At 40.8% G+C, this 13,215-nt stretch overlaps 1 protein-coding gene across 1 annotated transcript in view; it reads right to left on the minus strand.

Moving 5' to 3' along the window:
* The window catches only part of tnfrsf21 (tumor necrosis factor receptor superfamily, member 21), a 65,108-nt gene that overhangs the window by 38,215 nt on the left and 13,678 nt on the right, over positions 1-13,215 (minus strand). The window contains exons 2-3 of the mRNA XM_017722438.2: positions 8,880-9,504; positions 608-1,141 (exon numbers count right to left, since the gene is read on the minus strand). Of these exons, the coding sequence (XP_017577927.1) occupies positions 608-1,141; positions 8,880-9,504 (1,159 nt within the window). The remainder of the gene's footprint in view (positions 1-607; positions 1,142-8,879; positions 9,505-13,215) is intronic.

The following is a 13,215-nucleotide window of genomic DNA, read 5'->3' on the forward strand; positions in this document are numbered from 1 at the left end:
CAAATGAAAAAATTATGTGATTTATTTAAATTTCAACCTCAGATTCTTGGTCTTTGCTCATTTTCTGTGAAGAAAATATAAAATAACTCATTTTCAGTGTCTGTCAGTCACATGGGGTGTAGGGCTGAACCCGCAGGGAGGTGCTGTGTCCTTCATTCTGTTCTCCTCCTACATGGCCTGCAGTGTGTGTGTGTGTGTGTGTGTGTGTGTGTGTGTCTGTGTGTGTATGTGTGAGGGTGGAGAACATGGATAGGCTGCTGACTAGCTACAGCTGCTAAAGGAGAAACTACACTGGACATGTGATATTTTAAACATCTGGTATTTTTACAAAAATTGTTATGGCTGTATTGATTTCAACAACCAATAATGTGGTGAGTCCAGCAGACCACTGAGTTGACGTCACGTCAACACCCCTCAAGGGTTAAGTATTACTTAGCTACATTAGCCTCATAGTTCCAATGCTATACTTTAGACACCAAAGACATCTTAGTTGACTGGTTATATATGGGTTAAGCAGATGACTGTGTTGACAAGTTTTCTGACAAACTTGTCTGCAGAACAAATGAAATAATGTGGTGAATAACGGTGTATTAAAAGCCGTTCTCACCTTGGCCATTGGAGTAGTAGATCCACTTCTCCTTGACATGTGCAGGGGAGCTGGGCTTCTTGTGAATGGCTTTCTCCATGATGCTGCTGGGATCCTGCCTGGGACCCTTCTTGAGTACCCGTGAGCTTCGTTTGATGCTGCACACCACAATTACCACCAGCACCAGAAGCAGCAGTAACACAATCATCCAGGGCAGGTGCTCGTTGATATCGAAGTGCTTGTGCATACTGGGCCGTGGCGAGCCTCTCCTGATGGGCCTGTAGGCCAAACCCTGGCCCTTGGTCTCCGACAGACTCTCCATAGCCCTCTGATTAGTAGGCTGGTAGTTGCTTGAAGGGGGGTGTTTGCGGTGCCTCCTCAGAGGATCCTGGGTAGTAGCACTCAGGATCCCTGCGGCTTCCTGGCTGGCCTCGGAGACGCTTGTGGGTGTGGCAACGTCTGCAAAGCCCCAGGCCATTTGTGGACTGCTGGGAGGCTGCGCTGCTAAGTCCGTGACTGCTGTTGATGGCCAGGCTGAAGTAGCCTCTGCAGGCACTGTGAGAGACAAGGCAGAAACAGAGAGAGAAAGAGAGAGAGAGATGTAATGGGGACACTGTGGGCGGGTGAGAAAGATAAAGAGAATTAAATGCACTCCTAAAGATGCGCTTAACCCAGACAACAAAACAGAAGGGAGAATATCTAACACGGTAATCCCAGTCGCCAGCAAGCTGCCACGCAGGGTTAGAGGCAAAGTGGAGCTTTGCTAGGCTGCTTCCAGCTGTGTGGCGTCGCCAACATAATCTCCCACACCATGTACTCAAGTGATTGCTCCTCTAGCTGCTTCAGGGGAATTTCTTCCCTATAAACCGGCGTTAATCTTAACTTTAACACTTTGTAATAATTTTATGAACCTCTCAAGAAGATTAGATGCTAAAGGCCTGGAACGTGAATCAGTGTCACCAAGATCTACATCACTGTTTAAAAGTTTGGACAACAGGTCAAACATTTTGAACCAATTTAATTGCAGAAAAATGTATTAAATGATTATAATGTGTTAGTTATGTGCAACTTGTCCAGTGCAACTTTCAAATAACTAACTGAAAGCTATGAAGACATTTTGGATGCGTCCAGAATGATTAATAGAGATGTAAATGATTCTAAAATGACAGAGAAAGCTGTTCGGCATCAGGAATGAAGTCCTAAGAAAATGAATATCCAGAATGACAAAGGTTAAAGCTGAAGACTTGGCAAAAAATAATAACAAAAAAAATATATAAATCTAAAGATAACTTTTGGTGTCTGCTTTATAATGTGTAAGTATACATTATATAACTTATTATTATTGTGTGTAAAATAACAAAAGGTGTTAATAGCACAAGTGAAGTGATTCCACAATTTTGAACATCACTGTCAACAACTAACAGAAAACTATATATAACTTTAATATATGTTAAAACTGTTCTTTTAAGTCATTTCAGACCATTTCTATTGCTCCATTTGGCATGAAATGTTCACACAGTTGCAAAGAGCAGCTGGTTATGTTTTGTTGTGAAGCGATTATATTTTTAAAGGACAACAAAACAAGTTTATTTCTTATAGTACTTTAGACATATTAACTGTCTGTCCCTTGTGGATTACTGAGACTTATAAGGTTTTTAGGGAAAGCTGATGAACCACATCAACAACATTCAGGCTCTGTAGACTGACCTAGCTGGCAAGATACCACACTGCATGTAAACCCACCCACAAACAAGACTCGCTACTACTAGTGATTTGAGCAGAGACTGTGTTATACATATCACTGATTAACACTGGCCTCATGCTGAATCTATCTTTATGTGTTAGCTATATAATCCTATATACTCCACGGGTCAACAAACACTGACTAAACAACAACACAGACCCCAAGGAACTGGTAACTTTACAGGAGAAGGAAAAAACCTACTTAATGTAAGTCAATGAAACCAGACTTTTCTCCAAGTCATTTTTGGCTGTTTCTTTTGATCCATTCTTCATGGAATTTACATACAACGTAAAGGGCAAGAGGCATTTTCAAATTATGCCAAATACTGAAAAACGACAAAAATGGAGATACAAGACCTTTGCAAGAAGAAGCAAAGCCCACCGACGAGCCAAATCTCAACTTACCAAAGCAAGCAGGGGCTGTCCGATAAAGAAAATACTGCCTCAAGCAGCTTCTCAACTGTTTGAAAAACCAGCCAGACTTTCCCAAAGATCCCTCATAGCCACTGTTTCCTCATCTCTACCAAAAGTCTTGCACTTCTTTGAGATACTGGGGGGTCGGGTGGCGATCAGAATAACAAAGGCTCCTAACGATCGCACTTCTCTTCACACTTGGTCTCCTCCTCTAACTGACACTCCACAGACCACCTTGTCCTCCTGCTAATAATGCCATAATGTCCCGTCTCCTGTCCTCTCTTTCATTATCCGATCCACTCTATTCACCAAAGAACAGGATGTTTTCAAACAGAACTGCAGTTGGATCTGAAGATGTTGCCAGGTAATACTGAATTACTGATAAGTGCAGTAATAAACAGTAATATATTCCACCTGTGATGAGCTGCACATTATTTTAACTGCCAAAGAATGGCAGGAATCATCTCGCTGCACTGTACTCACTCAATCTACAACCAGTGGGCAGTTGAATTTGACTGTCCACTGCTTTTCATTAAAAGAGAATTCTGTCCATTTCTCTGGAGTTGTGCATTATTCAGCAGTTGAGATGTAAACCAAGTCATTCAGTGTGGTTTGATGTGAAATGGTTCACTGTAGAGAAACTTGGAGACTCTTTACAGTGGTGGTAATAGGAACCAGAGGTTATGATGTCTACAATGCAAATGTTGCCATTTCATTTACTACCAAAACTGACCAACCTACATACAGTATATCTTCTGATTTTTTATATGTTAGTGTGATAATGGTAAAAGAGTGGTCCATCTGAAATTAAAGGCTCTATTTAGGAACTATTTTGCCTTATAACAGCTACATAGGACCCTCCCCAACCCCCACCCCCAATGAAGGGATGTTAAACATGTTTCAGGCCAAGTCAAAACTTCTCTACTACCTAAAAGTACTGGTTACATTCTTGGTATAATGCATATAAAAGATGGGCTGAAAACAATTAAAGGGCTGTCTGATGGGAATATACTTAAATCTTTCTCACAACTCCCAAGACAGGTTTGCACTACCATCAAGTGACTTATTGAAATATTTACAAATCAGATATCATATTACAATAAACACAAACTGGGATATTATTAAAAGACAACCAACCAATATGGAAACCCGTTTTATAAATTTGTCTGAACACTGCGCATCAACAAAAAAACAAATATCTTATATCTACAAGAATGACTGACTGTGAAGACAACATTTCACATTTCAAAGGACAATGGGAATTGGAGCTGAATACAGTAGTGGAGGATGGCGTTTGGGAAAATGCATGATCCAGATGTTGCAGGGGGTTGGGAGCTAGTTATGGAAAGTGTGGTATTTCAGGACACCATTGGTTGCATGTGTTCTACCAATAAATGCTGAAGAAACTGCGGTATGGTTAGCGATCATACTCTTCTTCTGGGATTGTCCGAAAAATAAAGACATTCTGGAAGAAGAGGAGTCGAAGAAATTCCTAGAAGTTCATAGTCCCATGGACCCATTACGGTTCTTGTTGGAAGTGATACCTGAAGACATGTTTACCAATGACCAGCGTTACATACTGCATGTTATGTTGGTGGTTGCAAGAAAATTAATTATGGCTAATTGGACGACGCCTAATCGCCCAACGATTGTACAATGGCTCCAAAAAGTCAAGCATGCTTATATGATGGAACACATGACAGCCCAGTTACAATTAAAAGGGATTTTTTGTATGTGTGAATATGTGTATGGAGGCATATACTGTGTGGATATGCGCATGTGCTCATGTATTGTCCCTGCAACATGTATCATAAGTGAAGCCCCAATCGCAAGGTGAATTTATTATATGTTAATATGCCAGTCAATGTGTGTTAATGGCAATAAAGTAAACATAAATAAAAATAAATAAACAGCCTTATTTTATATGTATATAAATTAAATATAATTATTTAATTATTTTATAATTATATAATTATTTAATTAGACAGAGTTTTTCAATAATTGTTGGACACCTTTAGATATTCCATGGTTGGTTACAGGAAAAATGGCACAACAATTTACATCACTGTTGCCAAGAACTGAAAACAGCTACACTGCTGTCATGCTTGATGCTCAAAACCACACTTGAGTAATGTAAACATCTTACGGCAGGTTTCGCCATCCCACGTTGAGACAATGGTAATGAAACGCATTGTGGGTATTGTTGTTTTACCATTTAGCAGCATCAATGGATAGTTTCTATTGCAATAACAACAGAACAGTTCAGCGCCATTGTAATACAGTGATCTCCCTCTAAAGCAGAGGGCAGACAGTTCACAGCTTTTTGCCTGAACTTAGTAGTCAACCAGCCAACACATTTGTGGTGTCCAAAATTTGGCCTTCTGTAGTTTTGCACAAGAACTGAAAGGTCAGTGTAGCTAATCAGTACTTTAAGCTGACATGACATAATGGTTTTTTAATGAACACAAGTATTCGGCATTAAAAAACAGCTGAAATAAAAAAGAAAAATTTGTAGATAACAGACCTGCTGAAAAAAAAGAGCACAAATAGAATGCATGCTGGTCCAAGCAGATCTAAGCTGGTGTAGTGCTGGTTTAGGTGGTCACCCAACATGGTCATGATGGTTGACCAGCATACCAGCATCCAAAACAAAACATATTGCTGTTGTCGGGACAAAACCTCGTATCTTCATTTTTGTCAATTCTCAGTTTTTGACATAGTTTGTGCAAATTTCTTGATGAACAGAGCAACAGAAACAGCCCAAAATGACTTGGAAAAAATTCTGGTTCCATTGACTTGACTTGAGATTAAAAGTAAAGTATGTTTTTTCCTTCTCCTGTAAAGTTACCATTTTGGAGATACAAGGTTTTTCCCCGACAACAGCGATATGCTGGTTTTTCTAGCAGGTAGTTTGTTATAAAATGTCAGAAACCACATATCGCTGCTGTCAGAAGAAAACCTCGTATCTCCAAAATGGTAACTTTACAGGAGAAGCAAAAAACCTACTTTAGTTTTAATGTAAGTCAATGGAACCAGAATTTTCTCAAAGTCATTTTTGGCCATTTCTTTCTTTTCTTTTCATTTTAATATTATGTCAAATACTGAAAAATGTCAAAAAGATTTTCTTCCAACAGCAGCGCTAAGCAGGTATGAGAGCACTTAACAACTTCACTGTTCAAAAGCTTCACTGTTTTGTTAGCTACACTACGTTAGATACTTTCGCTTGAAGTTCCAGAGCAAAACTAAAGAAATTCAGAATAAACAGTCCTTAATTAGCCGACTACATTTAAGAGAAAAATCAGATTTGTTTTACTTTACAAATGCTGTTTACTAAATGCATTAAAGGGGTGACCCCGTGATTTGGGTGCCATTTAGCCCTTGCAACTCTGAAAAACTAAGCCTTATTTTTTCATTGTCCACACTGAAACACACATTGAACTATTTAAAAATAGGTTACCACATCTTAGGAACTAACTAAGTCTTATTTTTGAGTGAATAAATTGAGTAAATTTTTGAGTATTATCAAATATACGAAACATGGTTAACCATCAAATGCACCTAGAATCAGGCCCAGGACACGTATTAAACCATCAGACTCCTTTACACTGTGATATCAACCCATCAGGAAAAATAAAACACCATTAGTGGCTACTGGATACCACCAGGAACCAACAGAAATGTTAATGGTTTAAATGATTTTGGGTAGTCAGTTGGGTAGCACCCATGCTAATGATATGAGGACATTAAGCGCATTTACTTGATTTACTGACTTGAAAAGGATTAGCCACAGCTAATGATCGCTCACATTGTTAAATTAAGAATTGACTTTAAATTTATCTTTTAAAATGATCTAGTCAGTCAATTTCACATTAACACAGAAAGTAAAGAGAAAAGACTCAGAGAACATACTTTTCTTCCCATGGTCTTCATGGTCTGCATATTATTTGTATGATATTGTGTATATGTAAATGTTCAGGTAACAGAGGTGAATGAATGCTGTGGGACAAATAAAATGCATATTTTTCGTAATCTATGATAAATACACTTCAAACATGAGATGCTAATGGATTCATACATTAAGGCAAAAACAGGATTTTTTGAGGTATTATCATGATTATATTTCATTGTAATCAGTATATAGTGTATATAGTGCTGGGACAGACTGCTGTTCTAAGTGTAGGTTTTACCAGTGTTTTAACCTCTTTGTCTCCAGCGAATATTTTGGCTTGTTCATCTGAATTTACTCGACCACATCATAAGGCAAATTCAGGATTCAGTAATGGCATGAATTAAATGTAAAATTATTTATTTATTTATTTATTGTAGGGCCTGGGTTCGATCCCCCAGCCGGGTGACCACAGTCCTCTCTGTCTGCATGTTCTCCCCGTGTCTGCGTGGGTTTCCTTCCACAGTCTAAAGACATGCAGTCAGGCTGATGGACATGTTAAATTGCCCCTAGGTGTGAGTGAATGTGTCTGTCTGTCTGTTTGCCCTGTGATGGACTGGCGACCTGTCCCGGGTGTATCCTGCCTTCTGCCCGAAGCGGCTTAGAAGATGTGCGTGCAATGATCAAATATATTGCTATATGCTTACAATTTCTACTCTTCATGTTATTTTTTAAAAGTAATGTTTACAGAGCAGATCACTGAAGAGACGCCGTCTGTTTATAGTTTATAGCTCAGATTTGTGGAAAAACGGATCGACTTCTTTTATTATAAGGGTTTAAAATGACATCACCATCTATTTGACTCTAAAGAAGAGTTACAGCCTCATACGACGCCCAGCTTCTGAATGTAGCTTCTGAAATATAAAGGTTAAGAATATGACCAAGTGTGTTTTGGAACCACCGGTGGTCCCAAGGCCTGTAAGAGGTTAAGTTATTGTTGTAAAACATGCACATAGATTGTTGTGAAACTACATTTAGAATGTTTTGCTGTCTTTATATATATTTATAAATGTAATATCAGTGGCGCATAAATGGCACCCGAATCATGGATTCACCCAGTGAGATCTCCTGAGACAACAGATATACTAGAAATATCTTATCCAGTGGTGGACAGTAACGGAGTAAATGTAATCAGTTACTGTACTTAAGTATTTTTTCGTGTATCTGTACTGAAGTTTTTCCATTCTGGGCGACTTTTTACTTTCACTCCACTACATTTCAAAGTCTAATATCTGACTTTTTCCTCCACTACATTTTGAGAAATCTGTCGTTCCTTTTGGTTTCTGTGTGTATAAAAACGTAACATGTCAAAACGAAAGAAGCGCAAAGCAAGAGCACCAATCAGGGCACAGCGGTCACTTTGTTTAGAGCTTGTTTTGACCTGTTGGTCATACCGACCCAGTGCAGCACACAGTTCAACATCAGAGCAGCAGCGTAAAATTTTGGGAGAGTGTGTACAACATAAATGATGAACTAACCTAACTTTGTGTAAATAGAGCACAATATAGAAATATGTCCACATATGCAGTCGTGACTGACGCGGCTTTTTTCTGAATTTATACAAACACCATTTCATTTTATAGTAAATTAGTTTGGGCTGGTTTATGTTTATGAACAGAGACCTACAGATCAACATAGTAAAGGAGCTCATCTGTGATCCTGAGTTTAAAGCCAGTTTTTATTAAACTTAAACTTGGAACTAAGTTGTAAATAAATCTTAAACTGAAACTTTGCTTGTGTGTAAAAAGTGATTTCAGAGCCACTCGGTTCTCCCTGATGGAAACTGTTTACCTTCAGTGTTTTGTGCTTATGATCATTTTAATAGACGTCAGCGTCACTAATTAATGACGTTCTATTAAAAGACTGGTTTACCAAGAGAGACACTGGAGGATTTTCACCTAAAATGAGTTCATGAAGCGAGTCTTGTTATAAAATGATAACAGGACATCAGAGCCATAATTACTCTTTTAGTACTTTTACTTTATATTTAAGTACATTTAAAGGGAAATAATTTAGTACTTTTACTCAAGTGGAGGTCTAAATGGAGGAACTTCTACTTTTACTGGGGTAATATTTTACCTGGGTGTCTCTACTTTAACTCAGCTACATGGTCTGGGGCAGCCGTCGGATGGAGGTTAGTGAATTGGCCCTGTAAGCACTAAGTGGCAGATCTTGCTTTTCCACTCTTACCTCTCTGTGCTGAGTCAGTGGTGGCGTGTGTGGATGGGGTAGCTGAAGCTGGGCTCGATGGCTGCGTTCCACACACACTGTCCCTCTTCTCAGTGCCTTTGAGCACCAGTGGCAGCCCTTGCTCCTGGCAGTCTGTATGCGCCCGGCACTTCTCCGTGGTTGAGGCCACATCAGAGAAGGTACCCCGTGGGCATTTGCGGCAGCGCACATCTTCTGTGTCGCTTCCCTGTTTCCGGACACCCCAGCCGGGAGGGCACTGTGAGTGGGGACGGCACTCGCCCGCCTGAGCAAAAGTGCCTGACGGACAGGCACAGGTCCGGTCCGAAGTAGCCGTGCAGGGGGTCTTCTCAATTAAAGGTGCCTGGCAGGGTCTCTGGCAGCGGTGGCATTGCTGCACACCGTTCTCTCCCCGCGTGAAGGTGCCCTCCGGGCAGCGGCTGCACTCACGCACGCTGGTTTCCGTGCAGTGGGACAACACGTAGGTGCCGGCCGGGCATTTGTCACACACCAACTGGCTGCCAGTGGCTGGATCAGTGTGGCGGTAGTGGCGGGCCGACAATGGCCCCTCTGTAGCAAGAGGGCTGGGGGTTAAGGCCTGGATATCGCCGACCAGAGCATACAGCAGCTAAAGAAAGAAGCCAATAAAGCACATTGAATAACATTGACACTACAGTCAAATTAGCAATGAAAAGAGGCAGTGAGCAGGAAAAGCTGGACAACCTACGAAAGTTCTTGTTCTACTAAAACAATGTTTATTTTACACACTTGATCCAAACACAACAACACAAAGAAGGCCTAGAAAACCTGCTGATGTGACATCACAGTGGTTGTCACTATTTCTATCTAACTATCAGCTCAGGCCACCAGCTACCAGTTCTACCAGACTACAAAGGTCAGTAGCACAGAAAAAAATCTGAAGCACAGAGGAAAATATGAATGTCGGACAGTTTTTTAAACCATTTTGACATTAATCAACCCAGGGAAATCTTTTAGCCCTGGTCATTTAAGCAGCAGATTTTCACATCTAATAAATGAGAAGGCTTGAGTGACCGAGGCTATACCTTCAGATGAGTTAACGCCAGGGATGGCCCGTTTGAGCTGGATGAGTTTTATCAGAGGACGTCTGCATAAGTTCCCCATATTACCAAAACTGCCTGCGACATTATCATCATTAAAATCGTTTATGGCAGCATTACATGGCAGGCGCCGCACTTCCCCACAGTAACAACATGCTGTATGGCTGAATCAGAGCCAGTTTAACGGGAGGCTGACCACTTCCTATTTCTCCTATTATATCAAAAACAAGACTGCACAACGCCAGAAGGTACAGACGGCCAAAATCTCAAAGAATATGGGTAAATGGCTAAATGGTTAAAAATGAACAGTTCAAATAGTTTCTAACTTGTCCAACACTTTTATTTAATTATAGAAAGATGCATTTAACTAAAAAGCAAAGAAAACTTACCAGTATATTTCCCTTTTAAAGCAAACAAATTTTGTGGTAAGTCAAAAGCAAGCATTATCGCTGAGTGCTGATAGGTTAGCATTACTGCTACTGAGCGCTGATAGGTTAGCATTACTGCTACTCAGTGCTGATAGGTTAGCATTACTGCTACTGAGCGCCGATTGGTTAACATTACTGCTACTGAGCGCTGATTGGTTATAATTACTGTTACTGAGCGCAGATTGGTTAGCATTACTGCTACTGAGAGCTGATTGGTTGGCATTACTGCTACTGATAGCTGATTGGTTAGCATTACTGTTACTGAGAGCTGATTGGTTATAATTACTGTTACTGAGCGCAGATTGGTTAGCATTACTGTTACTGAGAGCTGATTGGTTGGCATTACTGCTACTGAGAGTTGATTGCTTAGCATTACTGCTACTGAGAGCTGATTGGTTGGCATTACTGCTACTGATAGCTGATTGGTTAGCATTACTGTTACTGAGAGCTGATTGGTTATAATTACTGTTACTGAGCGCAGATTGGTTAGCATTACTGTTACTGAGAGCTGATTGGTTGGCATTACTGCTACTGAGAGTTGATTGCTTAGCATTACTGTTACTGAGAGCTGATTGGTTGGCATTACTGCTACTGAGAGCTGATTGGTTAGCATTACTGTTACTGAGAGCTGATTGGTTAACATTACTGCTACTGAGAGCTGATTGCTTAGCATTACTGCTACTGAGAGCTGATTGCTTAGCATTACTGCTACTGAGCACTGATTGGTTATTATTACTGCTACTGAGCACTGATTGGTTAGCATTACCGATACTGGGTGCTGATTGGTTGGCAAACTGATGAGCTCCTCGGCTGAGTGAAGTGCTTTGCAACCACTGACATACTGTCATAAACAAACATGCGGCACTGTTTTAAACATCTATAATTATAACTGGAGTTCAAAAGCGCTGTGTTCAGGAAATGAATGCGTTCTTCTAATGTAGAAATAATGAAACATTTATAAACTATGATTTTGCTCAAATGCTCCATATTAAATGATTCATTTTAATGCTGGGTGTGACTATTCTTCTCTCTACAAATTCGCTTGCTAAATAAGAATTGGGCAAAGTGGGATCATTCAGCTCACCAAACGCCGCCCAGTGAGACAGAAATCTCACTGCTGTGTGAGAAGAACAATGGAAATAAGTCATTTTCCTTCTCCATGTAATTCGGCCATCACCAAAAATGTTGTCCAGTCATAAATTTAAGGATTAAAGATTTAGGTCAAATCAAGCTCCATTTCAGCTGCTAGCCTTAAAATTAAAAAATTACAGATGTGCTATTTCCTGCTCGCCGGTTTTGTTATTACGTTTCTGTAACATGGATTCGAACAGGACTACTTTTACTGCGGGAGCTCCAAGCTTTCCGAATTACAGACAATAAATCACTCTGGAATTAGTACTTACCAAATTCATCGATCGAATTACAGTGCCTTCCCATGTAAAACTAATCTGAAGTATGGCTTTATGTAGGTCTTGCGTTTGTTCTGAGGAGCTGTGTCAGAGCTTTGCTCTCGATGGAGGAGACAGTCGTGACTGGACGAGAGGCATGTCAAACATTACTTTGCAAATGGTCAATTAACAGCCTTAAATTCTGCTTTAGATTAGGGGCAGTCGTGGGCTGGAGGTTAGGGACCCAGCATCATGACCGAAAGGTCGCCGGTTCAATCCCCAGAGCCAACAATGTGTAACCGAGGTGTCCTTGAGCAAGACACCTAACCCCAAACTGCTCCCCGGGTGCTGCGGCTTGGGCTGCTCACCCCTCCAGTAAACATTCGATTGAAGGAGATATGATGACAATAGTAGATAATTCACTCATATCCTCAAAGGACACTTATGGCCAAAAATGTTATCATGATAAACAAAATTTATATCGTCCGATATCAATACATGTCGCGACAGTTTGAAGTTTGAAGGCTGATTTTTGCTCCTGGGTGGTCAGTTGCTGTTTTAAACTATCCATCATGGTCAGAACACAAACAGTGGAACATTTCACAGGTCTGTCATGGGACAGTGAGAGAAAGTGTCTGGTGAGCTGTTTTCATCAGCAGTTTTTGTATTAGTCATAATTTAAGAAAAAAAAAGATTATTTTTATCTGTCTGGTGACGAGGCTCGGCTGTCCCGTTACAAAGCCAACAACAGCACTAAACTGTTTAGTTTCTCAACAATGTCAGCTTAGTACGAACAGCAAACATTAGCTGGCTTGGCACGTCAATGATGGATCACACCGCCTTACTGCCATCACTCCTAGCACATCCATATCAGAGTAAATCACAGCATTCAGACACCAGCTAGCAGCCAACTGGGTTTCTCTACTCTATTGAGTAGTTTGAGGGGTGAACTGCAATATGTCAACACCAGGCAAACAGAGTCCTCCTTTCGGTACGTTTAAAGTGAAAGTAGTGCTTCTGTGTCGTGTTTCATCTACAGTATCATCAATTGCTAAACAGCTAGCCTGGAAAGATAGCGCTCTCCCGCTTCCCAATGCTTCACAGCTTCTTCAGTTTACTTTTGTTTAGATCAGGGCTGTAGCTTGTATGAACCAACCGAGTAACAGTTCTGTAGTTGAGAGGAACAGACATGATTTAACGCTGCTAACTGGGGGCACTTGAGGGCTGGAGGTTAGGGAACTGGCCCTGTGACCAGAACATCGCTGGTTCGATCCCCATATGACTGAGGTGTCCTTTAGCAATGCACCTAACCCCCAACTGCTCCCCAGGCACGGCGGACAGGGCTGCCCACCACTCCGCAAGTGTGCTCACTGCCCCCTAGTGTGTGTGCTCACTAGTGTGTATATGGTGTTGGGTTAAATGTGGAGGTGAAATTCCATTGTGG

This window comes from Pygocentrus nattereri, chromosome 4, assembly GCF_015220715.1.
Source record: "Pygocentrus nattereri isolate fPygNat1 chromosome 4, fPygNat1.pri, whole genome shotgun sequence".
Lineage (NCBI taxonomy): Eukaryota > Metazoa > Chordata > Actinopteri > Characiformes > Serrasalmidae > Pygocentrus > Pygocentrus nattereri.